Here is a 27920-nt window from a genome sequence, read left to right on the forward strand (position 1 = left end):
CCTCTCTCGTGTTCGAAATGACGGTATTTTGACTGTAAGTGGCATGAAACCTTCTACCTGCTCAGGATTTGGCGTCTAAATAACAAAAAATTGCAGATCTTTGGGTATGGGTGTTTAAATGCCGACGGAGGTCGTAAATTGTCCACTGTTGTGCCGCTTCTCCAAGGCCTCCTATACACGTGCTGCCCCTAGCGGCGGCGCTCACTTCCGGTCACACGAAGTGGCCGCTCTCTCGCCCCAGCGCGGGCGCGCCGTCGGAACACCTATCTTCTTACACCGTGGTTTGGACCTATACATCCTGACCAGACTTCCATAATGTGGGGCTCGCAGACATGGAGCCGCCGCTATTGTTCCTGACAGGCATAGCCAAATATTCGACGCAATCTCATGGAGGTTTGACGGGCTTCTTAGACAGCACTTGATAATCCCAGCGTTGTCGTTGTATGGCAAGCATGGTTCTGCGGTGTGAGACCGTGTGACAGCGCGTGATGTACGCCAACGAAGCAGAACCATTACAATATTTCCATTTCTTCTTAGAAGCTCCCTCTTTTCATGTATCCTCTGCACTCCCTATATCAACCCTTATTCACACAATACACTCTGTAACCGTATTTGTTCACATGACCTTTCAGGTGCCATAAGGCAGTAAGGAAGTTACGGTGGCTGTGGCAAATCCACTTTCACTACTGCATTTATACTATATTTTGTCTCTCTATTTATTCGGTAAGCACCAATAAACAATCTCAGCGGTGGAAGATCTACAGTTTCAGAACATGCTTGATATAATCTGATATAGCGTGCACAATAATGATGTGCTTGAAGTACTTCAATAAACTATCAATGAATATTTGAATTCTAGATGGGCCACTAGATATAGTAGTGTACAAGTAGTGCTTGCCATATGCTAATTGTGATTTTTCTGGTGACAGCGGCGCGGTATCTAATTTTCAGATGCGAAAGAACAAAACATACACTGAACAAAAGGGCAAAACATACACTGAACTTTTCCGCTCTAACGCGAATACTCTGTCACAAAATGTAGGCGATAAACAGAGTTACAATGTAAACGTCTGCTCTATATTGACGAAGATGTCTTACCTCAATTTTTTGTGCATAATCAAACACGCAACTATTTTAAAATACTGTACAATAGCATCCGCTAGGAGCCACCATAAACACAGAGAAGGTACCCCCTTTTTTTGTGCACATCGAATATGCTTACCGTTGATTTTTTTTCCGTGAAGGAGCACAGTGAAGTCAGCAGCGGAGCGCTGTTCTGAACGAAGAAGAACCGCGGTCCGCCTTTTATAGTGGACTAAACATTGTCACCCATCAACAGAAAAACAGCTGGGGGAAAGCGGGGGCTGCAGAACAAGCTACAGAAATTTGACAGCTAGATGTGTACCTAATTATCCTCATTTTCTATACCTTAGCTTCATGAATGTGTGAATTACTTTTTTAGGTTACGTCCATCAAAAATGACAAGAAAGGCCGAAACAGACGGCAAACGACTACACATGTATGGCTGACAAATCCGTCTACTTCACTGGAACATATCTACAGAGGTGATTAACACCAAAAATATCATTGTACATAATCTGCTTTGTGTTCCTCTGCCGAGGACTGCCATCACGATAATGTCACTCAGGCATAGAATTTCTTTTACTGCATTTAATGTGAGAGATGGGACAAATCAGAAACAGTAAAACAATAAATAACTTTTTTAAAGGCTAACTTACAGAATTGTCAGCGCTGCATTGGACGTTCGCTCAAATGCAGCAAATGCAAGAAGAACCGTGGTCTGCATTTTATAAAGAACTAAAAAAGTGGCAGAACGAATAGCATAAATTTGACAACGGGATGCGGGACAGATTGTCCTCATTTTCCAGATGATAGATAGCTTATTGGAGGCGAATTTCTTTTCCCAGCGCACGTGTCGTATAAATCACCGGATGATCGAAATTGACGAGACTGCCATTTCATTGCTACGGCTGACAAGTTTGTCTGCTTCACGGATATGCAGGTACAGACCTAATGAAAGTTGTCAATGTCACTGTGAAGAATCTACTTTGTTTTTCTTTTGCAGAGAACTGCCATCACGTCAACCTCATACCAGAAAAGGAAAATTTGAAGTTCGTAATAAGAGAATCAAGAGAATTCTGCACTGTAGCTGAGTAGAATACATTTGTAAAGGCTAACTAACACAATAATCAGCACAGCATTGGACGTTAGTTCAAACGCATCAAATCCAAGGTAGGATTATACATTATTTCAGAAAACATCGTCAAAACAAGAAAGAGATTCCAAATGCAACGTACATCTTGAAATGCATAGGGAGCAAAGCTTTACTGAAGCGGTTAAATCAATGTTATACAAGAAACGCCGACGTGTGTAACTGTATTCCTGTTTAATCAGGAAGTTGTAATCTCATGCAATCTCTATGATGAAGCACCTCAAAGGTAACAGTATGAATATGATTAAATTGTTATGTTAAAGCACTAAACAACTCACAAATTGCCAAAATACAAATAAGTGAGGCAGATGCACAAAGTGATATTGTAGCAGTCTTCGAGGAAACACGCAGAACAAACTGGTTTATTTTGGGTGAACTTGTGCCCGGAAACTCACGACTAAAACACTTTCACACATTTTTCAAGCCGAGTTAACTGGAGCCTTTTCAGTAATCCACCACATCTTGACACCGAGCCCACTTTCACGCACCCCGATGACTTAGAGCCACGCCGTGACTTCTCATTGGACGGGTAACTCGGGCGCTCTCACGTGCGGGTGAACGAGAGAGACGCGCTATCTCGCCATGCGTAAGGCGTTGCTGGCGCTGCTCTAATGGCGGTGTGATGAGACGCTTGGAAGCATATCTCGCTAGAGTTATCGTAACAGGTATGTGGAGACACCTCTGCGGCATTAATATGTCCACACAACGATCTCACCAGGACCAATGAAATTCGTGATGCTTGTAGAGAAAATAATGGCGATGAATATACCGGATGGTAAGACACTGTGCAGTCACTGAAACAGTCATTTAAGACATATAAGGCGCCAAATACCGTCCCTTATGCCCATGTATAAGCTCAATTAACAAGAACTTGCCCTGTGCATCTGAGAATACTATAAGATTTTCTAAGGGACACAGCCCACTAAACCCCTGTTTTTTTTTAATTCGTTTTATGTTCTCGATAAAACCGCATAGGCAAGTTGCGTAGGTTACAAAAATTTATTTGAATACTAGCGTGACTAGACACGAGGAAAAAAGCTTCAATGTAAGGAAAGAGAAGGACCATCTCAAGATTTTTGGGTTTAGTGTTGTGCCTCTCTTTACAGAGTATTAGTTTCCAAAACGAAAAGTACAACTTCGCGTAAGAGGCACGCATTCTTGTAGTTTGTAATGTTCGACGATCTAACGCCCCGTTTAGAATTGCGAAACGTTTGGCAGTCAGAACCTTTGACAGTTCGTGCAGTACTGAAAACCCGGGAGTTTCGACCAAGAGAAATTGAAGTTTCAAACTATAATTGCGTAAGCAACAGGCGCATTGTGGAAGGTGGCGAACCCTTGCTGAACGTTCCAAATCAGCTGAACATTGCGGCTGAGAGTTATGCCCGAGCATTCAACTTTCTCTATGATGTCGGTGGTGGAGCAACCTTCATCGTCATCGTCATCCTCCTCCTCATCATCATCATCAGCCTATATTTATATCCACTGCAGGACTAAGGCCTCTCCCTGTGATCTCCAATTACCCCTGTCTTGCGCTAGCTGATTCCAACTTGCGCCTGCAAATTTCCTTACTTCATCACCCCACCTAGTTTTCTGCCGTCCTCGACTGCGCTTCCCTTCTCTTGGTATCCATTGTATAACTATAATGGTCCACCGGTTATCCATCCTACGCATTACATGGCCTGCCCAGCTCCATTTTTTTCGCCTAATGTCAACTAGAATATCGGCTATATAGGCTGAAAAGTAGGGAGGCTACAAAGAACGGAGGCATACAAAAACAGAATTTTCCGTAATGGTTCAAAAAGCTTGATCCTTGGAATTCTTTGTGTCTGGGTGCTTTCTCTTTTCTTCTTTCTGGGGTTTTACGTGCCAAAACCAGTACTGATTATGAGGCACGCCGTAGTGGAGAGCTGCAGATCTGAATGTTTTCTCAAAAATATAGGTAAGACGTTAGGCAATGCTTTCTCAAAAATATTGGGAAGGACATTAGGCAAAATAATACCAAGAGCTTGGTGGCGCAATCTCCCACCATGTTTCAAAGGTGACGCTCACAGCATCCATCCATTCTTACTGGCGGCGTGGAACTGATTTTTCACTGGCGATGGCAACATATCATTACTATTACTAATGCACCTCTGTTAAACATTGATCTCGTGGTACATTTGCGATGTCTTTAATGGCGCACGATTGTATTTATTCGAACAGCAATGTAAATCTGTCGCTCCATTTTTCCGCGATGTCGCGTGCATCTTGTTGCTCCACGCAGGGACACTAATGTGCGACAGGGTCTGCCTTTCGCGTCGCTTGTCGTTCTCACTTCAGTGTCGCGTGCATGTGGTTGCGGCATAAAACGAACAGTCCAACAGAGACGCACGTCACCGAGGTCAGCGGATGCCGCTCAAATGTGAATGTGTGGGGGCAAAAACAAAAATAAAGCAATGTTTTTAGCTGTTACTTGCACGACTAGGCCTTCTAGGGGCATTGCGATATGACAAAGCTAAAGCATTTTCGACAGTTTTACATTGCGGTATGTTCATCCTCTCTATATATATATTATTATCCAGACATGAACGGTTCAGTGAGGTATCACTCCTGGCCACAAAAAAGCGTCGTTCAATTCGGCTCCATTCTCATCATGTCAAAACCCTTATGACAGTCCTATATTCCTCGTAACAAGAGACGTTCCTTATGGGAGATGTGAGAGGATGCTAATACACAGATTAGTTATCAATGTACTGTAGCATGGCTGAGTCACTCTGACGTCAACAGCCATTTTGTTAAAATCACGTGACCTGTTACGTCACAATTCTTTCCTATATGTACTTCGTTCCAACCGCAATAAACGTTGTTCGTCACCCGACTGCCGGCCCGCTTACATGGTGGCAGCGGTGCCTAGCCGAAATGGCCACGCCGCCAGCCCTTTTGCCGTCAACGATTTTGCCGCCGCCGAAGCCCCTGGACACATCGGGCAACGCCTGGCTTGGATGGAAAACTTGGAAGAGTGAGTTCACGCTATTTTCCACTGCTACCCAGTTGACAAAACAAGCAAGAGAAGTGCAAGCAGCCACGTTGCTAGTGATTATTGGCGAAGAGGCAAGGAAGGTATACAGCACCTTCACGTTTGAGGCAGAAGAGGACAAAAATAACGTAGACGTCTTAATCGCTAAGTTTGAAGAGTTCTACAAGCCGGAAACGAACTTGACCTATCATGAATTTCTATTTGGGTCCAGAAACCAAAGGGAAGGCGAACCTTTCAATGAGTGGCTGACGGAGCTACGAATGTTAGCCACAAACTGCGAATTTGGGCTAATGGAAGACCGGATGCTGCGCAGCCGTATTATTCTGGGTATTCGAGACAAGAGCCTGCAACAGAAACTGATTGCGGAAAACCCTTCCTACAAGAAGACTATCGATATTTGTCGGACACAAGAGCAAGGGAAACAGCAGTTTCGTGAAATCAGTGAAGCCGCGGAGACAGAGCAGGACAATGCAGTTAACGTAGTCGCAAAGAAAGGCGATGCCTGCGGTAGCTGCGGCTATCGCGCACACCGCGGCGAAAAATGCCCCGCCACCGGTAGAAGATGCAATAAGTGCGGAGGGTTTAACCACTTCGCCCGAGCATGCAAATCGGCACCGCCTTCGCGAAGCTTTCCCCATAAGAAGAAAGAACTACGGGAACTATGCGCAGACGACGATTTTTTTCTGCAAACATTAACGGTGAGCGCGGTTAACACAGACCACTGGAGCGCGACGGTAGAAATTGAAGGCCAACCAATGACATGCAAATTAGACACGGGGGCAAACTGCTGCGTCATTTCAAGGAGGGACGTCGCAAAGCTACCGGATCTACCAGGGCAAGCTTGCCGGGTTGCGCTAACAGCATTTTTCGGCCACAAGTCAACCGCCCAAGCAAAAGTGCGCCTGCGGCTTTCAGCCAATGAGAGGGTGGTCCCCGAAACATTTTACATCATAGAGCAAAATGTACCAGTGACTCTGAGCGGTTCAGTGGCCCAACGCCTTGGATTTATCTGCCGGGTACAGCACATCGAGGTCGATGAACTTTACCCGCCCGCACAACCTTTTGCAGAAGTATTCTCGGGACTAGGTGAGCTCAAAGGCTACGAGTACGAAATAAAACTCAAGCCTGGCGCCGTGGGTGTCATCGTACCGGCTCGGAGAATCCCCGTGGCCCTGGAAGGCAAGACTAGAGCGGAACTTCAGCGTATGGAAGATCAAGGCGTCATAACAAAGGTAACTGAGCCTACAGAATGGTCCAGCCACATGGTTACCGTTGTTAAAGGAGACAAAGTTCGAATTTGCCTGGATCCAACGGCGCTCAATCAAGCCATACTCCGTGAAAACTATCCCATGCCAACGTTAGAGGATGTCGCTCCTAGGCTTGCCGGAGCAAAATTCTTTTCCACGCTTGATGCAGCTTCAGGGTTTTGGCAAATTCGGCTTAGTGAGTCGAGCTCCAAACTTTGCACCATGAGCACTCCGTATGGTCGCTATCGGTTTCTTCGCATGCCGTTTGGAATAGCTTCGGCCCCAGAAGTTTTCCAAGCAGCAATGCACCGTGTTTTAGAAGGCTTGTCCTGTGTGGCGGTTGTGATGGATGACGTATTAGTATGGGGCAGAACTAAAGACGAACACGACTACAGCTTAAAACTTGTGTTGTCCCGTTGTCAACAGCACAACCTTCGACTTAACCCAAAGAAGAGTGCGTTTCTGCAGCCGGAGGTCCGGTACCTGGGACACATCCTCACTACAGAAGGCCTACGCTTGGATCCGGAGAGGGTACAAGACATACTTGGAATGCCTGAACCATCGAACAAGAAAGAACTGCAAGTATTTCTTGGTACGATGAATTTCGTGCAGCGATTCATTCCCAACATGTCGGTAGTAACCGCGCCGCTTCGAACACTGTTGCGTAAAGATATTGCATGGGTTTGGACGGAGGCGCAACAAAAGAGTTTTGACACCTTGCGCCAATCCTTGACTAAAGCACCCGTTTTGGCTTTCTTCAACCCTAAAAAGCCTTTCGTTCTCTCGGTCGACGCAAGCCAATTAGGAGTCGGCGCAGTTCTAATGCAAGACGGCCGCCCCATCGCTTTTTCGTCCCGGTCCCTCACAGAGGCGCAGCAAAACTATGCACAAATCGAGAAGGAAATGCTGGCGATAGTGCATGGTTGCACGAAGTTTCACGACTACGTTTTTGGTCGGGCAGAAGTGATTGTAGAGACCGACCACAGGCCTTTGGTACCGATACTTAGCAAGCCGCTGCATCAGTGCCCCCTCCGGTTGCAACGCATGAGGCTGACCTTGCAGCGCTATCCGATCAAACTGGTGTATAAGCCAGGCAAAGAACTTTTTCTTGCGGATGCTTTATCGCGTTTTCCGAGCAAAGTGAGCATGTGCGAGGAAACTGATCAGTTTCAAGTCAATGTGCTGGAATTTGTTTCAGCCTCAGAAGCGCGTCTAAAAAGTATTCTCGAAGCAACAAACAACGATACCGTTCTCTCCCAGCTGCGGGAATATGCGCTGACCAGTTGGCCTGACAACAAGCACGAGGTTCCAGAGGTAATCCGCCCCTACTGGCCTTATCAGGAGGAGATACACGCACAGGATGGTCTTCTATTTCGCAGCAACAAGGTGATCATACCAAGTTCGATAAAAGCAGAAATATTGGCTCTTTTGCACGTTGCACACCCCGGTGCCGATAAGATGAAGGCACGGGCACGAAGCGTCATGTTCTGGCCCTGCATGGCAAGCGACATAGAGCAATTTTGCCGAAACTGCAAAGTGTGCCAGAAGCATCAGCCACGAAACGCAAAGATGCCGCTTTTGAGCCATGAAGTTCCAAACTTGCCCTGGGAAGCTGTAGGAATGGACCTATTCTTTTACGGGGGCCGACAGTTTGCCATTATTGTCGACTTCTATTCCTTCTTTTTTGAAATAAAGGAATTTCGCCACACCACTGCTAACCAGCTGAAGTCTTGGTGCGCCGAACTTTTTTCGGTTCATGGATTACCGCTTAAGCTGTGCAGCGATAACGGGCCGCCATTCAACAGCACAGAATTCAAAGACTTTTTATATGGGCTCGGCATTAACCACGTAACGTCAAGCCCATATCATCCACGGTCCAATGGTATGACGGAGAGGGCCGTGCAAGAAGCCAAAAAACTACTAAAGAAGTGTTCTCTTAGAACGCCAGATTTCCACATGGCTCTGCTTGAATGGCGTAATACTCCACGCGATGCTGTTTTGAAGTCCCCTGTGCAGAGACTGATGGGAAGGCAGACGAGGACCCTGCTGCCTGTACCCGCAAGCCACCTGGTGCCGGAGATTGTGCCCAACCGAGCCGTCCATAACCGTCTCCAGGAAATCCGCCAACGCCAGAGGATCTACTACAACCGCCACTCCAGGAACCTGCCACCCCTGTCTCCTGGCCAGAGAGTGACTGCATACGATACCCATGAGAAGACCTGGGCACCTGCGGTCTTTCTGAGGCCAGCTGAGACGCCGCGCTCCGTGGTGCTGAAGACTGAAGAGGGCCACGAAATTAGGCGCACTCGTGAACATCTGCGAGACGCGCCTTCACATCCCGAAGAGAATCCTTGTGCTGGGTCCGAACGACTAGACGACGCCCAGCCCGCCCAAGAGCTACGTAGAAGCACAAGGCCACGCCGGGAGCCTTGCCGCTACCCCCAACCAGAAAGACCATTGTAATTATTTGCTTCCCTAAGAAAGGGAAGATGTAGCATGGCTGAGTCACTCTGACGTCAACAGCCATTTTGTTAAAATCACGTGACCTGTTACGTCACAATTCTTTCCTATATGTACTTCGTTCCAACCGCAATAAACGTTGTTCGTCACCCGACTGCCGGCCCGCTTACATGTACACATCAATTGACCATGCTTTTGCTTACAATATTATTCAACTGGTTTAGCCAAAAAGATTAAAAAATAACTGTAGGTACTGCCAACAACTCTCACACGATTGTGTAAAAATGTTTAGGTTTGGAGTAACAATGTGACATACCTAGCTGAAACGCTGACAATAACACTTTATTGACCACTGTTACCTACCATCAAAATACGAGATATATGTTTTCTTGGTCAGTTTCGGTAGAGGGTACAAAGTTTCAGGCTAATTGTCATCAGCCAAGAGTGAATGGCTGGCAGCAAGCATCATTGCTTGGTTTAGGGCAGGAACGTAGGACAAGGAAGAAGTTTGGCACGCAACTCACTTTCTTTTGAAAATACGATCTATACCAAATTCCTCGAATTTTAACCACTTATTGTACCCCTATAAAAGTAACCTACGGTAAAAGAGAAGAATTGGAGCAGCAATTGGTAGGCTACGCTGTCCCATACCTGATTTAATGTTTGTTTGCACAGGACTAGTCTGGCACCCTCACCGATTTGTCGTATGCGTCGGGAAGACGAGACCATACAACTTTTTTTTTATCTGGTAGCCGACCTATTACCATAACAAAACCAACCGCGGAAAAACCACTCCGCCTTCTTGGATTAGATTTACTTGTTCCAAATTTACTATCTTTGGGTGCCTCTACTCTTCAGCACAGTGACGGGAAGGTTAGCACTGCCATCCGAGATTTTCTTTCAGTATCAGTTATTTTTAAACTCTGAATTCAAAATTTCAATCTTTCTTTTCTTTTAGCCAAATTGAATTTGAATTGTTTTATTTTCTTGGTTATCATATAACCTTCCATTCTGATAAAATCACGCAGTCTCTCCAACCTCTAGCTTTCGAATCTTACTTACGCATTATAAATTTTGTCCTGTTATGTTGTACTTTACTTTAACCTGCACATTTCTTGGCCAATGCCCTAGAGTGGGCAGGTGCCAGTATCTCCAAGGGCCTACATCTACATCGACAAATCGCGGTCAGATGAGACAGACCGGCGCAACATCTACTGCATAAGTGGTGTCACACCTGTGACGTAACATAAATGAAATGAAATTGTTTATTTGCCACCCTGCACATTTACAGATGGGGAAACTGTCGAAAAAAGCTATCCTTCAACAGCTTGACGTGTCTACAATCCCTGTTTCTGCAGGGAGGCAGCATAACATATGCGCACATACATATGCACACATATACATACATATATATAGCTCTATCCATTACTTCACTGACATTGCTTCATGCACACTTTGCTTCATGTCAAGAAACAAATGCAAAAACACAGATACATAACGCTACCAGATATTTCATCGAAACCTATTCATCGGTTTCAGTTCCTTTGGTGATGACGTAAACAGATCAAATCAGATCGAATTAAAGTGATTTAACGGTGTTGGTAATATGCATTTGAGGCACTGTTTCCCATAGTGTGAGCTTGGTGTTGGTACTAACCAATCTTTAAAGTGTCTTGTAGCGCAATTTGGAACTTTTCTCTGAAGTGGGGCTAGAGTACGCAGGAGTGCATATGTGGCTCATATATGATGACAGCTGTCGATAAAGATATCAAATGAAGTGATAGGTTCATTGGGGTAAAGCCTACTTCAAGTTTTATGCCTGGTGCTTCTCCTCTATTGCTGAAAAAGTTTCCGCAAAACATTTTTTATTTCTTTCATTGATTATGCATATTACCGGCGTGTTTTGCACATAGAAAAGAAAATTATCGGAGTATTTATATGTGCCGTCAGTAAAGGGATAGCAAAAAATCCAGACTGTCTAGCAAGAGAATATGAAGAATTCAGGACGTTCTATCTCGTGCCACGTAGCAAGTAGCAACGGTTCTCATTCAACAATCATAGATATATTTAAATATGCTCTCTCGATGGATGTACGAATGAGATTGTAAGCAGACAAAAGAAGACGATAAAATGGTAAAGCTTTACAAAATGCCCTGCGACAAGCGCTGACCGCTGCTATTGAGATTTCCAAGTGAATCACTATGATATATGACTTGACCAACCATAGCCAAGCAAAGGTAGGCAATGTACTCACCCATACTCCCTCCCCATTACTTCTTTCAGGCTTCGCCATCATTCACGTTCATACTTCCATCTACACAAACTCAACGACACTGAATCGCGTTCATACTCACGCCTACTCGCTCTCAAAGGTACTCACTGATGTTCACAATGACGTCCACGAACTCACGCAGGCGTTCACTCACACTTACACCTTTGAAACCAGTGTGAGCAAGTGTACTCATATGTGTGCCTATCTCCTGATATTTTGACATTGTAGTGACGGTGAGGAAAGACGCAGTGTCGAATACCAAGTTGCGACTTCAACTCTTTAATGGACGAACCTGTGCACAGCAAAACAAGTAAAACACAGAACAGCGACGGCGGCGAGCACACTCGTCGCTCGTCAAGAACCTGACCTGCGAGTCAAGCTCGTGGACTTTGATACGTGACTCGTGGAAGGTTCCAGCATAATCGCTGTTGTCCACGCGGTTTCCAGAAAGTACTTCACAATTTTCACCGCGCGTACAATAAGGTTGCACAAGGATCGGTGAAACATTAACAATAACATTCCAGGAACTTCACATATAGAAATGTGCGTCTTGCGCCGAGAGTTAACACTGCAACACAAATTGCGTCGTAAAAAAGAGTTTGAACATATGTCATCCTAACCGCGTGCTTTACGGAAGCTGCTTATTTCTACTTCCAAGGTATGCAGGGTTTATCTAAGGATGAAAGAGCTTCCGAAAAATAAGGAAATGGATACTTAAAGCGGCGAATAATTCGTCGTCTCCGTAATAAAAACAAAAAATATAGCCCGTGATGCTGTTCTGACATTTACTGTTATACGCGCTGAGGAACTTTGCTGTATACAGCATATTATTATCCCAAACGCTCTGCTGAAGTAAAGGTGCACGGAATAGGAGAGCATGGTTGTGAGACGGGCTTTAATTTATCTGTGCGGCGATACACGTGGAGTGGGCTTAGCGTACCTATAAGCTCACTTCACATTTTTAGTCGACAATAAAGATGTATGGGGCCAAAATTTCGAGGCTAACAACGAAGCTCGAGAACAAGTTAAGCACCGCACAAAGAGCGATGGAACGAAAAATGTTAGGCCTAACGTTAGGAGACAGGAAGAGAGCCGTGTAGATGACGATGAAGGTTGCTCCACCACCGACATCATAGAGAAAGTTGAATGCTCGATCAGAACTCTCAGCAGCGATGTCCAGCTGATTTGGAACGTTCAGGAAGGGTTCGCCACCTTCCACAATGCACCTGTTGCTTACGCAATTATAGCTTGAAACTTCAATTTCTCTTGGCCAAAACTCCCGGGTTTTCAGCACTGCACGAACTGTCAAAGGTTCTGACTGCCGAACGTTTTGCAATTCTAAACGGGGCGTTAGATCGTCGAACATTACAAACTACAAGTTTGCGTGCCTCTAACGCGAAGTCGTACTTTTCATTTTGTAAACTAATACTCTGTAAAGAGAGGCACAACACTAAACCCCAAAATCTTGAGATGGTCCTTCTCTTTCCTTACATTGAAGCTTTTTTCCTCGTGTCTAGTCACGCTAGTATTCAAATAAATCTTGTAACCTACGCAACTTGCCTATTGCTGTTTTATCGGGAACATAAAACGAATGAAAAAAAAAAACAGGGGTTTAGTGGGCTGTGTCCCTTAGAAAATTTTATAGTATTCTCAGATGCACAGGGCAAGTTCTTGTTGATTGAGCATATACATGGGCCTAAGGGACGGTATTTGGCGGCTTATATGCCTTAAATGACTGTTTCAGTGACTGCACTTTGAGTGTCTTACCCTCCGGTATATTCATCACCATTATTTTCTCTACAAGCGTCACGAATTTCATTGGTCCTGGTGAGATCGTTGTGTGGACATATTAATGCCGCAGAGGTGTCTCCACATACCTGTTACGATAACTCTAGCGAGATATGCTTCCAAGCGTCTCATCACACCGCCATTAGAGCAGCGCCAGCAACGCCTTACGCATGGCGAGATAGCGCGTCTCTCTCGTTCACCCGCACGTGAGAGCGCCCGAGTTACCCGTCCAATGAGAAGTCACGGCGTGGCTCCAAGTCATCGGGGTGCGTGAAAGTGGGCTCGGTGTCAAGATGTGGTGGATTGCTGAAAAGGCTCCAGTTAACTCGGCTTGAAAAATGTGTGAAAGTGTTTTAGTCTTGAGTTTCCGGGCACAAGTTCACCCAAAATAAACCATTTTGTTCTGTGTGTTTCCTCGAAGACTGCTACAATATCACTTTGTGCATCTGCCTCATTTATTTGTATTTTGGCAATTTGTGAGTTGTTTAGTGCTTTAACATAACAATTTAATCATATTCTTACTGTTACCTTTGAGGTGCTTCATCATAGAGATTGCATGAGATTACAACTTCCTGATTAAACAGGAATACAGTTACACACGTCGGCGTTTCTTGTATAACATTGATTTAACCGCTTCAGTAAAGCTTTGCTCCCCATGCATTTCAAGATGTACGTTGCATTCGGAATCTCTTTCCTGTTTTCACGATGTTTTCTGAAATAATGTACAATCCTACCTTGGATTTGATGCGTTTGAACTAACGTCCAATGCTGTGCTGATTATTGTGTTAGTTAGCCTTTACAAATGTATTCTACTCAGCTACAGTGCAGAATTCTTTGATTGTCTTATTACGAACTTCAAATTTTCCTTTCCTGGTATGAGGGTGACGTGATGGCAGTTCTATGCAAAAGAAAAACAAAGTAGATTCTTCACAGTGAGACTGACAACTTTCATTAAGTCTGTACCTGCATATCCGTGAAGCAGACAAACTTGTCAGCCGTAATAATGAAATGGCAGTCTCGTCAATTTCGGCCTTCCGGTAATTTATACGACACGTGCGCTGGGAAAGGAAATTCGCCTTCAATAAGCTATCTATCATCTGGAAAATGAGGACAATCGGTCCCGCATCCCGTTGTCAAATTTCTGCTATTCGTTCTGCCGATTTTTTAGTTCTTTATAAAATGCGGACCACGGTTCTTCTTGCATTTGCTGCATTTGAGCTAACGTCCAATCCGGCGCTGATAATTCTGTAAGTTGGCCTTTACAAAAGTTACTTATTCTTTTACTTTTTCTGATTTCTCCCATCTCTCACATTAAATGTAATAAAAGAAATTCTATGCCTGAGTGACATTGTCGTGATGGCAGTCCTCTGCAGAGGAACACAAAGCAGATTATGTACAATGACATTTTCGGTGTCAATCACCTCTGTAGATCTGTTCCAGTGAAGTAGATCGATTTGTCAGCCATACAGGTGTAGTCGTTTGCCGTCTAGCTGTTTCGGCCTTTCTTGTAATTTTTGTTGGACGTAACCTAAAAAAGTAATTGACACATCCCTGAAGCTAAGGTATCGAAATGAGGATAATTAGGTACACATTCGGCTGTCAAATTTCTGTAGCTAGTTCTGCAGCCCCCGCTTTCCACCAGCTGTCTTTCTGTTGATGGGTGACAATTTTTAGTCCACTATAAAAGGCGGACCACGGTTCTTCGTTCAGAACAGCGCTCCGTTGCTGACTTCACTGTGCTCCTTCACGAAAAAAAAAATCAACGGTAAGCATATTCGCTGTGCACAAAAAAAGGGGGTACCTTTTCTGTGTTTATGGTGGCTCCTAGAGGATGATATTGTACAGTATTTTAAAATAGTTGCGTGTTTTATTATGCACAAAGAATTGAGGTAAGACATCTTCGTCAATATAGAGCAGACGTTTACATTGTAACTCTGTTTATCGCCTACATTTTGTGACAGAGTATTCGCGTTAGAGCGGAAAAGTTCAGTGTATGTTTTGCCCTTTTGTTCAGTGTGGGTTTTGTTCTTTCGCATCTGAAAATTAGATGCCGCGGCGCTGTCACCAGAAAAATCACAATTAGCATATGGCAAGCACTACTTGTACATCTACTATATCTAGTGGCCCATCTAGAATTCAAATATTCATTGGTAGTTTATCGAAGTACTTCAAGCGCATCATTATTGTGCGCGCTATATCAGATTATATCAAGCATGTTCTGAAACTCTAGATCTTCCACCGCTGAGATTGTTTATTGGTGCATACCGAATAAATAGAGAGACAAAATATAGTATAAATGCAGTAGTGAAAGTGGATTTGCCACAGCCACCGTAAGTTCCTTACTGCCTTATGGCACCTGAAAGGTCATGTGGACAAATACGGTTACAGAGTGTATTGTGTGAATAAGGGTTGATATAGGGAGTGCAGAGGATACATGAAAAGAGGGAGCTTCTAAGAAGAAAAGGAAATATTGTAATGGTTCTGCTTCGTTGGCGTACATCACGCGCTGTCACACGGTCTCACGCCGCAGAACCATACTTGCCATACAACGGCAACGCTGGTATTATTAAGTGCTGTCTAAGAAGGTCGTCAGACCTCCATGAGATCGTGTCCACTATTTGGCTATGCCTGCCAGGAACAGGAGCGGCGGCACCATGTCTGCGAGCCGCACATTGTGGAAGTGTGGTCAGGATGTATAGATCCAAACAATGTTTGTCCTGTAGACTATGCACTCATATACATGAAGCGACGTCGGTGAAGAAAAAAAAATGTCGCAGCTTCGCCCGAAAAGCGAAGCATCGATTGCGATAGCAATTACTAGAGAGATAGTAGTTTTATTGGCTGCACAAACTTGGACACATTCGCTTACTAACTCAATTAACAAGCGTGGTGTCATCGCGCACAACCAAACATGAATAGATCAAACTGAATGACCGCAGAAAACGACTGGAAAAACGCTGGCAGCAAGCGCAGCCACCGCAGCGGGCGAAGGTTCGTGCAGTCTATCGCTTCGATCAACGGAAACTGAGCGGCGAACTTACGGCGCATACAAAGGTCAGAGCCGTGTGGAGATCGCTTTTAAGAGACGGTGTGGGCGACCGCCACAGCGGGGCAAAGTACAAACGCAGTTGTTGGCAGAGTAGAAGCTGCGGCCCCCCCTCCCCTCCCTCTCGCGCTGCCTTCCCGCTTTCTTGCTTTCGCGTGGGAGATTGAGTGGCCAGTTCCCCTTGCGGCCTCTTACAAGATAAGCATTTGGTGCCGCAGCACAGCGTCGCCCCACCTCCCTCCCTCCCTCGCATACCCCCACGGCTTTTCTCGCAACGGTCGCGTTTGGTTTCCGCCGTGCGTTCGCTCTCCGTGATAGCTCGCGTCCCCCGCGCGCTTTCACTCGCGCATGCGGAGCGCGGCGACGATCTTATCGCCCTTGGACTTTACACGGAACCTCACGACGACCCCGACGGCGACGCCGATGGCGGAAATCTGGTTGAAGTGTCCATATAATTGCTATCGCAATAAAAATGAAAGCTTCGGCAGATTCCTTGTTTCACATCCCTCTTCCGCATGTTTGGATGTAGTGTGCGGGAAAATAAAGATACCTTGCACGGCCGCATTCATATCCCCCTCTTACACTGTAATTGCCGTTCGATGTTCTAATTTGGTCTTCGGGTAGGATAGTGGGGTTAAACATGTACAATATCTACATCTATACACGAAAGGTTATACAACATTTATGAACTCCTAAATGAGCTTTCAAGAAACAGCTGAAAACGCGACAATCAAGTAAAAGAAAAGTCGTAAATAATCTGCCTACTTGTGCAGCCCCAAATGTGTATTCTATATGCTGTTTTATTCTTTATGTTGTAGGAACTTCACTTAATCACTCGCTGCCTGTGTGTGCTCCTGAGAAGTTATTTTTAGTATTCTTGTCAAATACTTCTCAAGTGTTGTCCAGTTGGCATATCGTCGTCAGACTGTGGGCAAATTTTGTACTTAGTAAGATGCATTTCTACCCGCAGACTAAGATTTTCACATCTTCTTTGCAAGAGCACTACACTTTGTCCCATGATCCGCCAAAGTGCTTACGAAAGTGTGCTTTTATTTTCTTTTTTAGCTTTATTTGTTAGCTTCAATAAAAAAAATGAAACAGTGATGCAATTTCCTATTTTTGCATGCGCAAGATAACAAAATATCCTGGCCTCTCTAGATAATTTTCCCATGCATTCATTTGCAGTCGAGACATGGACGCCTTTCTTGGAAAGTACTTCCTTGTGGTGATGGCGGTCTTATTAGGTAAGATTGCGCAGTGCTTGCAAATCTCCCGCAACAGGGATACTTGTCAACGGCCAAAAAATAATACATCAAAATTTAGCATCGACAACTTCAATTCGTAGAATTAAATACGGCCCGCATTTCCCCTAATCTCTCTCCAAACAGATTGAAATTAAATTTATCCTAAGGCCCCCAAGCGGGTATCAGCATCACGAATGGAATACGACTGAATTGCTGCACAATGTGCCAAAAACATGCTCTCAGTGTTGCATTATGTTTAATTCCTTCGAAACGTTGTTTTCGTCCTTTCTATATGCTTGAGCGCAAAACTCCGCCAAGATTTCCGCGCCGTTTTTACATTGGTTTAGATATAAAACATGTACGTAAACGATCGATTATCGATTAGGTATTGATTGGCTATCGATTGCCTATCGATGACGGACTAGGCTTAAATAGTCCCAACCATGCTTAGCTAGACTTAGCCAGGCTCATCTTCGATAGTTCACAGGGGTATGTGCCACTGCGCTTGGACCTTTTTCTGCACTATATATACCGCCAGGATCGGCCCGCATTTTCTGTTCGCGAATCACCCTCTAACGGCCGGCTTAAACACCTCTGCTGTTATAAACTATTGTGCTCGATTCCTGCCTGATAGATACTGCTGGAATTAGTTTGCGCACTTTGCTCGAATAGAATTTGTTTGTTTATTTTCATACTACATAAGTTCGTAGCCGCTGGCATTTGCGAAGTTTGGCGCATACAGGTTTGTAAATTTATAATTCATAACAGTTTATCTATCAAACATAAACTGTTTTTGTCTTCGTTATTTGTTTGAATATCGCCAGAAACGTCGTCTGAAAGCCCCGAAGTCTGTCGCGACGGCATTGCTTTGAGTTGGTGTACTTGTTCCCTTCCCCTAATGCCTTCGATTCCTTTAATTATAATCTGCTGAGATAATTACGCTCAAACTTCTAAAGTGTGCAGAAAGTCTGTCTTTTAGAACGGATGGCACTTAATAATCTTTTAGAGTGAAAGAAAAGATAGACTGGACATGAAACATATCAAATCCTAATATAATGTGCACTAATTCGCTGGAATAAAAACAAACAGCCACTTTGTACACTCTTATACGAAACAATTTGGGTGTTAAAGAGCTAAACGAAAACATCTCAAAATGCATAATGTACGCACATCAAGGATTACAGCATTATCTGTACACGCAAGTTAAACGCTAAATGTTAGCCAGGTATGCAATTTATGCAAAGCGTAGAACACGTTAGTTTTGTAGGCATATTCAATATAAAATGCCCACGCCTGTAGAATTCTCCGGACTCACCATGCCTTTTGTGAACACTAATCATTCAGCATAGGCAAAAACTTTGTTCGAACAAGGTTGATTTCACGTCATGAAAGTGATCAATTGGGCAAACCTAGAAGTATTAAATAACCTTATATATTTGCTGAATATTGTCTTCGGCGCTTGCTCCTGTGCGCGATTTACATCTTATCCCATTGAAAATCAAAGGAAATCTCAGCTGACGTTTTGAATTGACGAGTTGTCAGCACAAAAAATGGATGCAAAGGAAGCGTTAAGCAAAGTGTCTCTTCGCCCAGACGAAGCAGGACCCCTTGTCTAATTGGACTCTTCGTTGAGACTTTCATTGTCAGCAGACTGTGGATCAATTAAATTCAACATTCATAGCCCATTTGTATTGTTTGTATTTACTCACAGAATAATCTCTGACCAACGGTACATGGAATGAATAGATGCCGTGTCTTGTCGAGCTGATCTTCTGTCTCATTCCCAGCCAAGAGTCTGTTTTGACAGTAGGCTCAACATGTTCCTTTATTAAGCTAATCCGCTGAATTGCTCACTGTGCTATGCTTTTTTTGATACGCCAGTAAGGATGTCGACGATAGCATAAATAAAAAAATGTCTATACGTTGCCCATTTTTGTCTAATTCGTTATATATTACATAAAAGATGCACAATATTCACTTTCACAATTTTCAGCTGCGCTTATCATGGCCCCCAACGAAGCTGAAGGATTTGGTCCAGCGATTGACAATGCCATTCGCGACGCCATAGGAAGATCTGAGGAAATCACCAAGAAGTGAGAAGGCCAGCCTCGGTTATACAGTGCAGTCAATGTGTAGCGTATTTACGACGCTTCTGTGACGCTAAATAAAATGAATGAAACAAAAAGGTGCTACCGAGTGAGAAAAAGCAACTGGATTTTTATAGACACAATTTCCTGTTTTGTACAAGCACTCTGTGCCTCTTCCCATGAACTTTACACTTGTTAAATAGATATACATAAAAAAAAACCCGGCAGATCCCACGCCCTGTGGGAATCGATGTTATGCGAAGCAGTGTGTGGGAAACCTACCATGTTAACGAAACAACCATGAGAGCACCAAGACGTAGGCGGCTCTTTCATGAACTACATGACACGCCTGTCATGACATTCATGTCATGAGTCCTCAGGGGTCCCTTTAGCCACACCTAAGAGTCCTTAGGGTGGAAGCCTTAGTCATACTCGCGACTATGACTTCTACCACCATCCTTTTGTGTTTCCTTCACTTAGTACCCACGTCCGAAGCCATTTCAGTGTTTTTGAGTGTTAATGTTTTTTTCGCTGAGTCATTGTCATTTTTGCTCAGTCATACTCATGACTATGACTTCTGCCACCATCCTTTAGTGTTTCTTTCACTTAGTACCGACGTCCGAACCCACTTCAGTGGTTTTTGAGTGTCAATCTTTTTTCGCTGAGTGATTGTCATTTTTGCTCAGTCACGGTCATGACTATGACTTCGACCAACAACGTTAGCCTTTTCCTTCACCTAGTACCCCATCCGAACCCATTCCAGTGGTTTTTGAGTGTTAATATTTTTTCGCTAAGTCATTGTCATTTTTGCTGGTCATCCTCATGACTATGAGTTCTACCATCATCCTTTAGTGTTTCCTTCACTTCGTGCCCACGTCCGAAGCAATTCCAGTGATTTTGAGTGTAATATTTTTTTCGCTGAGTCATTGTCATTTTACTGAGTCTTGTCATTGTCATTTTACTCGCAAGGCAGACGCCGCTTCATGCTACGATGTGGTTGCTTCAGGATTTATGCGTGTTGGCGTGCTTTTTCGTGCGCATTCTCGTGTGCTTTTTTGTGTGATCGTGTGTGTGAGCAGCTTGCTTCATGTTTCTTGTGCTTGAGTACTGTTCTTTGGTGTGCACGTGTGTGGCAGACGGTTTTTTCTAGCGGTGTGATGCCGCGGCAGGAGAGGGAGTGTTTGCAACGATGACGTTTAGTTCTTTGTCGATGCGTATAGATGGAAAGGCGAGTGGCTTGTTTTGAATTCCGGCCTCACAGGCGATGGCAATAGTCAAATGCATGGGGTCAATTTCGGCCAGGCCAATTCCTTTTCGGGTGCGTATTCCAACCATGTATTCCTCCATCTCAAGCGATGGCTGTTCAGGCGGGTGGCCCTGATACTCGGTGGAGAGCCGCCTTGAGCGGAGTAAGGCCTAGCGTCGGCGTGTTATGGCGCAGTAGCTTTAGCGAGCGGTGGTTCGCCCGGCGGGTAATTTCGATCGACCGACTCGAGATGTTCTCGTCGTCCTCCTCGGGAGCAGCTACGTTCTGCACTTCGTGCGAATCCATTGTTCCATCCTCGAAGCGGCCAGAGGACAGCTGGTGGGCGTCCGAGGCGCGCGTTTCCTGCGGCAGGACTGCCATCTGTGCGTTGGGTGCTGCCGATGTCTTAGGGTTAGCGAGCTTGCGCTGGCTCGGCGATTCAAGTAGTCGTAAAAATATATACAGGATGTTCATTTTTAAGTTCTAAGGAATTGTTAGAAATCGCCTCTGCCAGGTACCATAATCCTTATCATTGAGCTGGGTTATTCGATGAGGCGGACATTAGTAGAACGAGAAATCGAAACATATATTCAAATAATTAACAAAAATAATAATTAACTTCTTAGTTAATTATTTTACGACACATAGTGCAATTTACGAATTGTAGCCGGTGTGCTTGTCTGGCGTATGCACTTGCAATCAATTCCCAAAATGACACCAGTTTGGAGATATGCGCCATCAAACTCGCCCTAAAATGCACTGTTCCACTTTTTTAGTAAATTCCTAAACTTTACCAAAATTGAAGCTCCAAAGTAACTGTAACGCCCATGTATTTCGTTCCAAATCTTGAGAAATAATATCCCGAAGCTGATGTCATCCTGGAAATTCATTAAATTGAATGCGTCTTGCAAACTCATTGGCTACAATTCGTAAATTGCAATGCGTCGTAAAGTAATTAACTAAGAAGATCATAAGTCAATTTGTGGTAATTAGTTGAATATGTGTTCGATTTCTCGTGCTAGTAATGTCTGCCTCTTGAATAACTCAGCTCAACGATAAGAATTATGCTACCTGCCAGAGGAGATTTTATAACATCCCGTAAAACTTAAAAATGAACACCCTGCATATCGCACTTACAATTTCAAAGTCAGTGTCGTTTTCATCATGGTGATGTTAGGAATGCGATCCAATCGTGGATGGGGGGTGATTTTACGCAGGAAATTTGCGTTCTCACAGGAGATGACGTTATTTCCCTGGCGTCCGGCGTTGTGAGTCGCCTGGTAGCTGATAGAGCGTTTTAACAGTGACGCTCTTGTAGTAGGTCGAGGCTGAGCCGTCTGTCTGTCCGCCGGTGTCAGGCAGGGGGCAGGTTCCCAGCCCCGCCGCTAGGGGCACTGCGTTCAATAAGAGGTCACTGCGTTCAATAAAGGGGATGCCAATAAATCATCATCATCATGGTCGTTCCGGCTGAGGAGCGGGCCAATCAGAGCGCGCGCTATGGAAAGAGGAGGTAGAGGAGGAGCACGCGCCTGTGTCGCCACGGGATGTGCTCGGCGCGAGCGGCTACGGGAGCTCGCCCGTGAGCGGCAGCGCCGTCGCCGAGCGAAATCTACGTTTCGAGCACGGGAATTGGTAGCGGCGGAAGGCTAATCCGGAGCTACGCAAGAGGCAAGCGCAAGCCAGACGTTACCGCCGGGAGACCGCTACGAACGAGGGCTGCAGAAGATAGCGCCAACCTTCCCTTTTCTCATAACGAACCACCTAGTAGAAGCAGCGCAAGCGAAACGGGAGCGGCGGGAAGCTAATCCGGAGTAACGCTCCGGATTAGCTTCCCAAACGCAAGTAAAGTGTACCTGGAGGAAAGCGAACCCTTATTTGTCACAGCAATACATTATAATATGTTATGGAGCGTTGCATAATAAAAACGCATATGGAACATTGCAGCCAAACAAGCATTTTCTTCGCAAGCGCGTGACTGTTCAGAAAGTGCGAATGATCTGTTTATTGAGTGTAAAGTAGGGCTGCTTAAGTGACTTAGCCAACTCCGCTACGCAAGTTTAACGTTTGATCTCTGCACCATGCCCGCGGGGGTGAAAACTTACGGTACTCTTGCTCCAATATTATGTATACTAAGCGCAGTTGACGTTCCGATATATACGCAAAGTATTTGAAAAATATTCGCATTTACAATTCGGGATTCGAATCGAATAGAATTAATCAATAGTTTCGAACATTTGCACACCGCTATTATTAAATTCTTGTTTTTGGCCGACAAATTACATTACAGGATACATAGGTATGCAGATGTTCCAGGACTCAAGCGGGGTCATGAGCCCGACGTAAGAACTCAAAAGCAGATGAGTTGGTGTGTATTCATTACTAACTACAACGCGACAGATAGGCAATGGACAAGAACGAAGTGCTCTGTGTGTTAACATTGTTCTTGTCCATTGTCTTTCTGTTGAGCTGTAGTTATCAATTCGTGATGCTGCACAGGAGAAGACCGATGCCCCCACACAAAGCCTCCCGATTTCACATCCAAATCTATGGCCCACACACGCACACGCATCCGCACACCCGCACACAAACACAGACAAATATTGCGAGGACACATAGCATGAAGAAGTATCAACAGGGCGACACGAGACAGGGGTGAGAGCTAACTTCCAACTAATGTTTATTGCGAAAATGAGGCGATTTATGCAGTTTACCAGAAATAGAAATACAGCAAGACCAGATGAAAACTGGTGCTTGATGCAACCAAACACAAATAAAAACATTGCAGAAAGAAAATACATATAACAAAATCCAAGTGTAGGAAAACAATAATCATTATTACAATTGCCAATCGCGCATGTCAGCACCTACCAAGAAACATGTTTTTTTTTTCAATAGACAGGCGGACAGCTTGCTTATGCAAGCACACTATTCCAGTTCCATGTCATTGGGGAAAAAAGCAAATGAGTTTCTAGGAAGGTAGTCGCATGCGCTGTTGGTGATCACAATGATTATTTTTTTTCCGTGGACTTGTACATTTACTTGTATTTTATCTCCTGCGCTTGATTATGTTTGGTTGCATCAAACACTGGATTAACAGGCTTTCTTGCCTGGTCGCCGCAACTATCTGGAAACCTTTATAAATCACTCAGTCACACTCTGCCACAGTTCTTCAACGCATCAACTGGTCGAAATACACGTTTCTCACGGAGCAGATGTGTGAAAAGACTCAGAACTGTCTACCTGGGAACATCGTGGAGGCAATTAAGAATGCTGCTCAAAATGCCACAAGCGTTTTAGGCCTATGCCTACATTTTCTGAATTCGAAGCGGAACTGTAGCGACTCCGAGCAATTCGCCATCGCGCGCAACCACGGTACAGCCGCAACAAGTCCATCTTCGATTTAGGGAAGGCGAGACGCATACAGAAGAAGAACCAGCGTCGGATCAACTCACTGCAGTCTCTAAGATGAAAGAATTTCTGTGATTCCCTTGACCCACATAAACCCTGTCTCATATATGGAGAACGGTGCGTGGTCTTCAAACATCGCCGCGACAACGCCACACCTCTACCAAAGTCGCCGAGAGATCAACATACCGGAGGACTTCTGGTCGAAGGTTGCTGGTCAGCCGCCCTCGTTCACCGCGCATGATCCCCAAGACGTTCCCATATCGCGGGATTCTCGTATTGACAATCTCTTTTCCACCGAGGGGTTGCAAACGGCATTGGCAGTGTGCAGACATTCCTCATCGCCTGGGCCTGACGGGGTGACATACGCAGCTCTTACCAACCTTAGTCAAACAGCCCGGCATGCTCTTCTGGACGTGTAGAACAATTCGTAGTGTGAAGGAGTGGTTGCTGCTGTATGTAAGTCCAGCCGCCTTGTGGCTGTGCTCAAACCTGGCAAATCACCTATAGACGTCACGTCTTGTCGTCCCAATGCTATGGCCAGTTGTGTAGGAAAGGTGATGGAGAGGATGGTGCTGACAAGTCTAGAGTGGTATCCACAACACCACGAGATATACCCTGATGCTATCGCAGGCTTATGACGCGGACGCTCTTCTATAGGCAACGTCATAAATCTTGTCTCGTCTGTTCAGCATGAAAAAAGCCTAGGGAGGCTGTCATCGACGATGTTGTTGGACGTTAACGGCGCCCATAACAACTTAACTCATCGAGCAATCCTGGACGCCTTGGGCAATGCCGGCCTAGGTGGCCTTGTTTTTCGATGGATATTCATCAACTTGAAGGACAGGTCATTCTTTGTGCAAACAGAGCATGGCGTTCAACTCTACACTTACCGTGGCGTATCACAAGGCGGTGTCTTGAGCCCCACTCAATTTAATCTCGTGCTCATCGACTTCGTTGATTCCCTCCTGCAATCCGTACATGTGTCGATATATGCGGACGATATATGCATTTGGTCATCAGGAGTTGTGTGTCCCAAGGTGCCCGCCAGACTCCAAAAAGCGGCCTCAGTAACATTAGGGTATCTTCGACCACGAGGTCTGGAGGTGTCAGAAATGTGCTCTGTGGTCACTTTCACGCGCAAAGCAATGAGATCGTTCGTTGTCAGAATTAATGGACAGCCAATTACCTACGAGAAGACGCACCGCTTTCTAGGAGTCATATTCGATCGAAACCTCTCCTGGAGTCCTCATGTCTCCTACCTAAAAAAGAAACTAGCTATGGTAACCCATGTCCTCAGATTTTTCGCCGGAACGTCATGGGGTGCATCTGTGAGCGCGATGCTCCAACTCTATAACGCACTCTTCCTGGGTCTCCTACGCTATAACTTACCTGTACTGGGTGGGACCGGTAAGACCAACCTCCGTGCCCTGCAGTCTGTGCAAGCTCACGCTCTGCAAATATGTCTTAGCCTTCACAGGAGCGTACCCACGGCCGTAACAAAGCCACCCCGCATGACCACCCCATCAATACGTACAATCAAGTCGAGGATTTAAGGATGCACATCAGGCGCTTGGCCGGACTTCTATCGCATCATCTCGCCTCCCTTCTTGCCTCTCGACCTCGTCCAGCGTTTAGCAGGATTATCACCACCAACCACAGAACCTTACCGTCGAACTTCGCGGCTGCAACACAACCATCTCTACCACTGTTACTTTTATGATTCTTATTCTTTATTTGGAGAGAGTACACTCCAGGAAGGAGGCCAGAAGGCACAATACCTGACGAGGGCTTCCTCCGCATGGTAGGCATGTTGCTCCCGGAGTGGTTACAAACAAAACAAATAGTTGATCAATAATTAAGCAATGTAGCATATGTGTCAACACTTGTTGGTACAATAACAAAACAAAAACAAAAATCAATATATGATCATAAAGAAAAGCAAAGCTGAAACTCACTGCCATGTCAGGTGTCTGAGGGAGTAAAATGAAGCCCGACATAGGAGAAAAAAAAACACAAAAAATACTGAACTGCATAGCAGAGGTTAAGAGGCATTAGCTAAAACATTGGGTAGAAAAACACAGGGTATAACAACATAAGGTAAGCATAAACAAAAATAAGCAGCCTCCTTGACAAAGCATAAATACCCACCAAGGGACAAGCCGAATTATGTCATGAATAGTTCTGTCATTTTTCTCTTGTAGAATTTCCGATTTTTTCAGTCATAGTTAAGATGCTGAAATATATTATTCTCATTCAAAACGGCAACCATCTGGTGTTTAAGGGTTTTGAAGCCGTAATTTGTCCTTACTTGTGGTGCATTTATTGCGATGTGTTAAAGGTTGTATGGGTTTCCAGGACTCTCACTGGGTGGAAGAAAAATAGGTTCATTATAAATTGCATGATATGTCTCGAGGGCTCGCCTGAAAGTCTTTAACTGAAATATAGACAATATCCTATAATCATTCCAATAATTGCCTGTACTTTATAATTATGTAACCTAGGTTAGCAAGTGCTCTAGTGGCTTTCTTTTGCAAGAGAAACAAAGAATTTAAATTTTTATTGTTGTATCACCCCATATTAGCAAACAATAATGTAGATGAGATTGTACCAGAGTGAAGGACATTTGTTTTTAGGCACTGTTCGTAATAAAAGTCTAAATTTACTTAATAGACCAACTGATCGCGAAACTTTCTTTTTTACGTGGTCTATATGGCGGGTCCATGGCAAGTTCTTATTAAATAGAATTCCAAGGAAGCATATCGACTGAATGTGTTCAATGGTGCTTGTGTTACATGATATTGTTGGTTGATATTGTAATACTTTATTTTTTGCTCTGTATATTACACACTTCGTCTTTTAACATATTTCTCTAATCGGTTGGCAAGTAGCCACAATGTTGATTTACCTAACCAATAACGGGCTATATTTTCCACTGCTTGCAAACTCACGCCATTAAAGAAAACACTGGTGTCATCGGCATATAAGGCTATTTATAAGCTGGGAGAAATATACCGATATCATTAATGTGAACAAGGAATAGAATTGGGCCTAGTATAGAGCCTTGAGGTACGCCAGTACGTATAAGGTCGTAGCTGGAAGACATAGAATTAACATTTCTGAATTGCATTCTGGACGACAGGTAGCTTCAAATAAGACTCAGAGCACAGCCTCTGATCCCATAAAACTAAATTATGTAGTAAGACTTCATGACTGACCAAGTCAAAGGCTTTTCTTAAGTTTAAAAATAATCCAAGTGTGACCATTTTGTTTTCTATGTTGTTCATTACTTTGCCTTTTATGTGAAGTAAAGCCTTTCGGTAGATTTTTCTTTTTGGAAACCGTACTGGTTGTTCAGCGATAGCGCCGGTCTTAGTGAAATATGAAATCATGCGAGTGTTAACTTGTTCAACGATTTGCGAGAAAATAGGCAAAATAGATGTGAGACGATAATGATTAAGAGCGTTATAATTTCCGGATTTATGAATCACGCAGACTTGCGATCTTGAGTTTCTCTGGAAATCTACCTTCTTTGAGCATTTGGTTGCATATATGCGATAACAGAGGAGCGACAATATCGTAGACACTTTTTCTACCGCAGCTTTAATATTATCAGCTCCAGCGGAACAATTGTTTTTCAGAAGAATTACATACGTGGCGATTTCAGCACTAGTTGTTGGGGAAATAAATATCGTGGGTTTTGGGTTGCATTTGAGGTAAAAGATAGGGTCAATGCGATTTGCTTACGTAGGTTGGTTTTCTCCGACTGATAAAAAGTACTTATTAAACTTATCTCTTAAGGAATGGCCTCCATAGTTAACGCCCTCGATCGCAATCTCTGTTGGAGTGGCTTCAGGTCGTTTGGATATTGTTTGG

At 44.4% G+C, this 27920-nt stretch overlaps 1 protein-coding gene and 1 long non-coding RNA gene across 2 annotated transcripts in view; one reads left to right on the forward strand and one right to left on the reverse strand.

Moving 5' to 3' along the window:
- LOC125940571 (uncharacterized) overlaps window positions 1-1269 on the reverse strand; it is a 3736-nt gene extending 2467 nt beyond the window's left edge. Inside the window, exon 1 of the long non-coding RNA XR_007463761.1 lies at window positions 1223-1269. This is a non-coding gene — a long non-coding RNA (uncharacterized LOC125940571). The remainder of the gene's footprint in view (window positions 1-1222) is intronic.
- A 3862-nt stretch (window positions 1270-5131) lies between these two features.
- Window positions 5132-9121, forward strand: LOC119466210 (uncharacterized protein K02A2.6-like). Its single transcript, XM_049657871.1, has 2 exons — window positions 5132-5231; window positions 6165-9121. Exons 1-2 carry the CDS (start codon window positions 5132-5134, stop codon window positions 8957-8959), a joined length of 2895 nt encoding a protein of 964 aa, XP_049513828.1. The 3' UTR covers window positions 8960-9121.
- The last annotated feature ends 18799 nt before the right edge of the window (window positions 9122-27920 follow it).

This window comes from Dermacentor silvarum, chromosome 10 (genome assembly GCF_013339745.2).
Source record: "Dermacentor silvarum isolate Dsil-2018 chromosome 10, BIME_Dsil_1.4, whole genome shotgun sequence".
NCBI classification, from domain to species: Eukaryota; Metazoa; Arthropoda; class Arachnida; order Ixodida; family Ixodidae; genus Dermacentor; species Dermacentor silvarum.

Bases quoted from the DNA above. Each gene is read 5' to 3' on its own strand.
- LOC119466210 (XM_049657871.1), top strand. From the start codon at position 5,132: ATGGCCACGCCGCCAGCCCTTTTGCCGTCAACGATTTTGCCGCCGCCG. The intron at 5,232-6,164 runs GTGAGTTCACGC...TGCGGCTTTCAG, and splicing joins TGGATGGAAAACTTGGAAGA to CCAATGAGAGGGTGGTCCCC.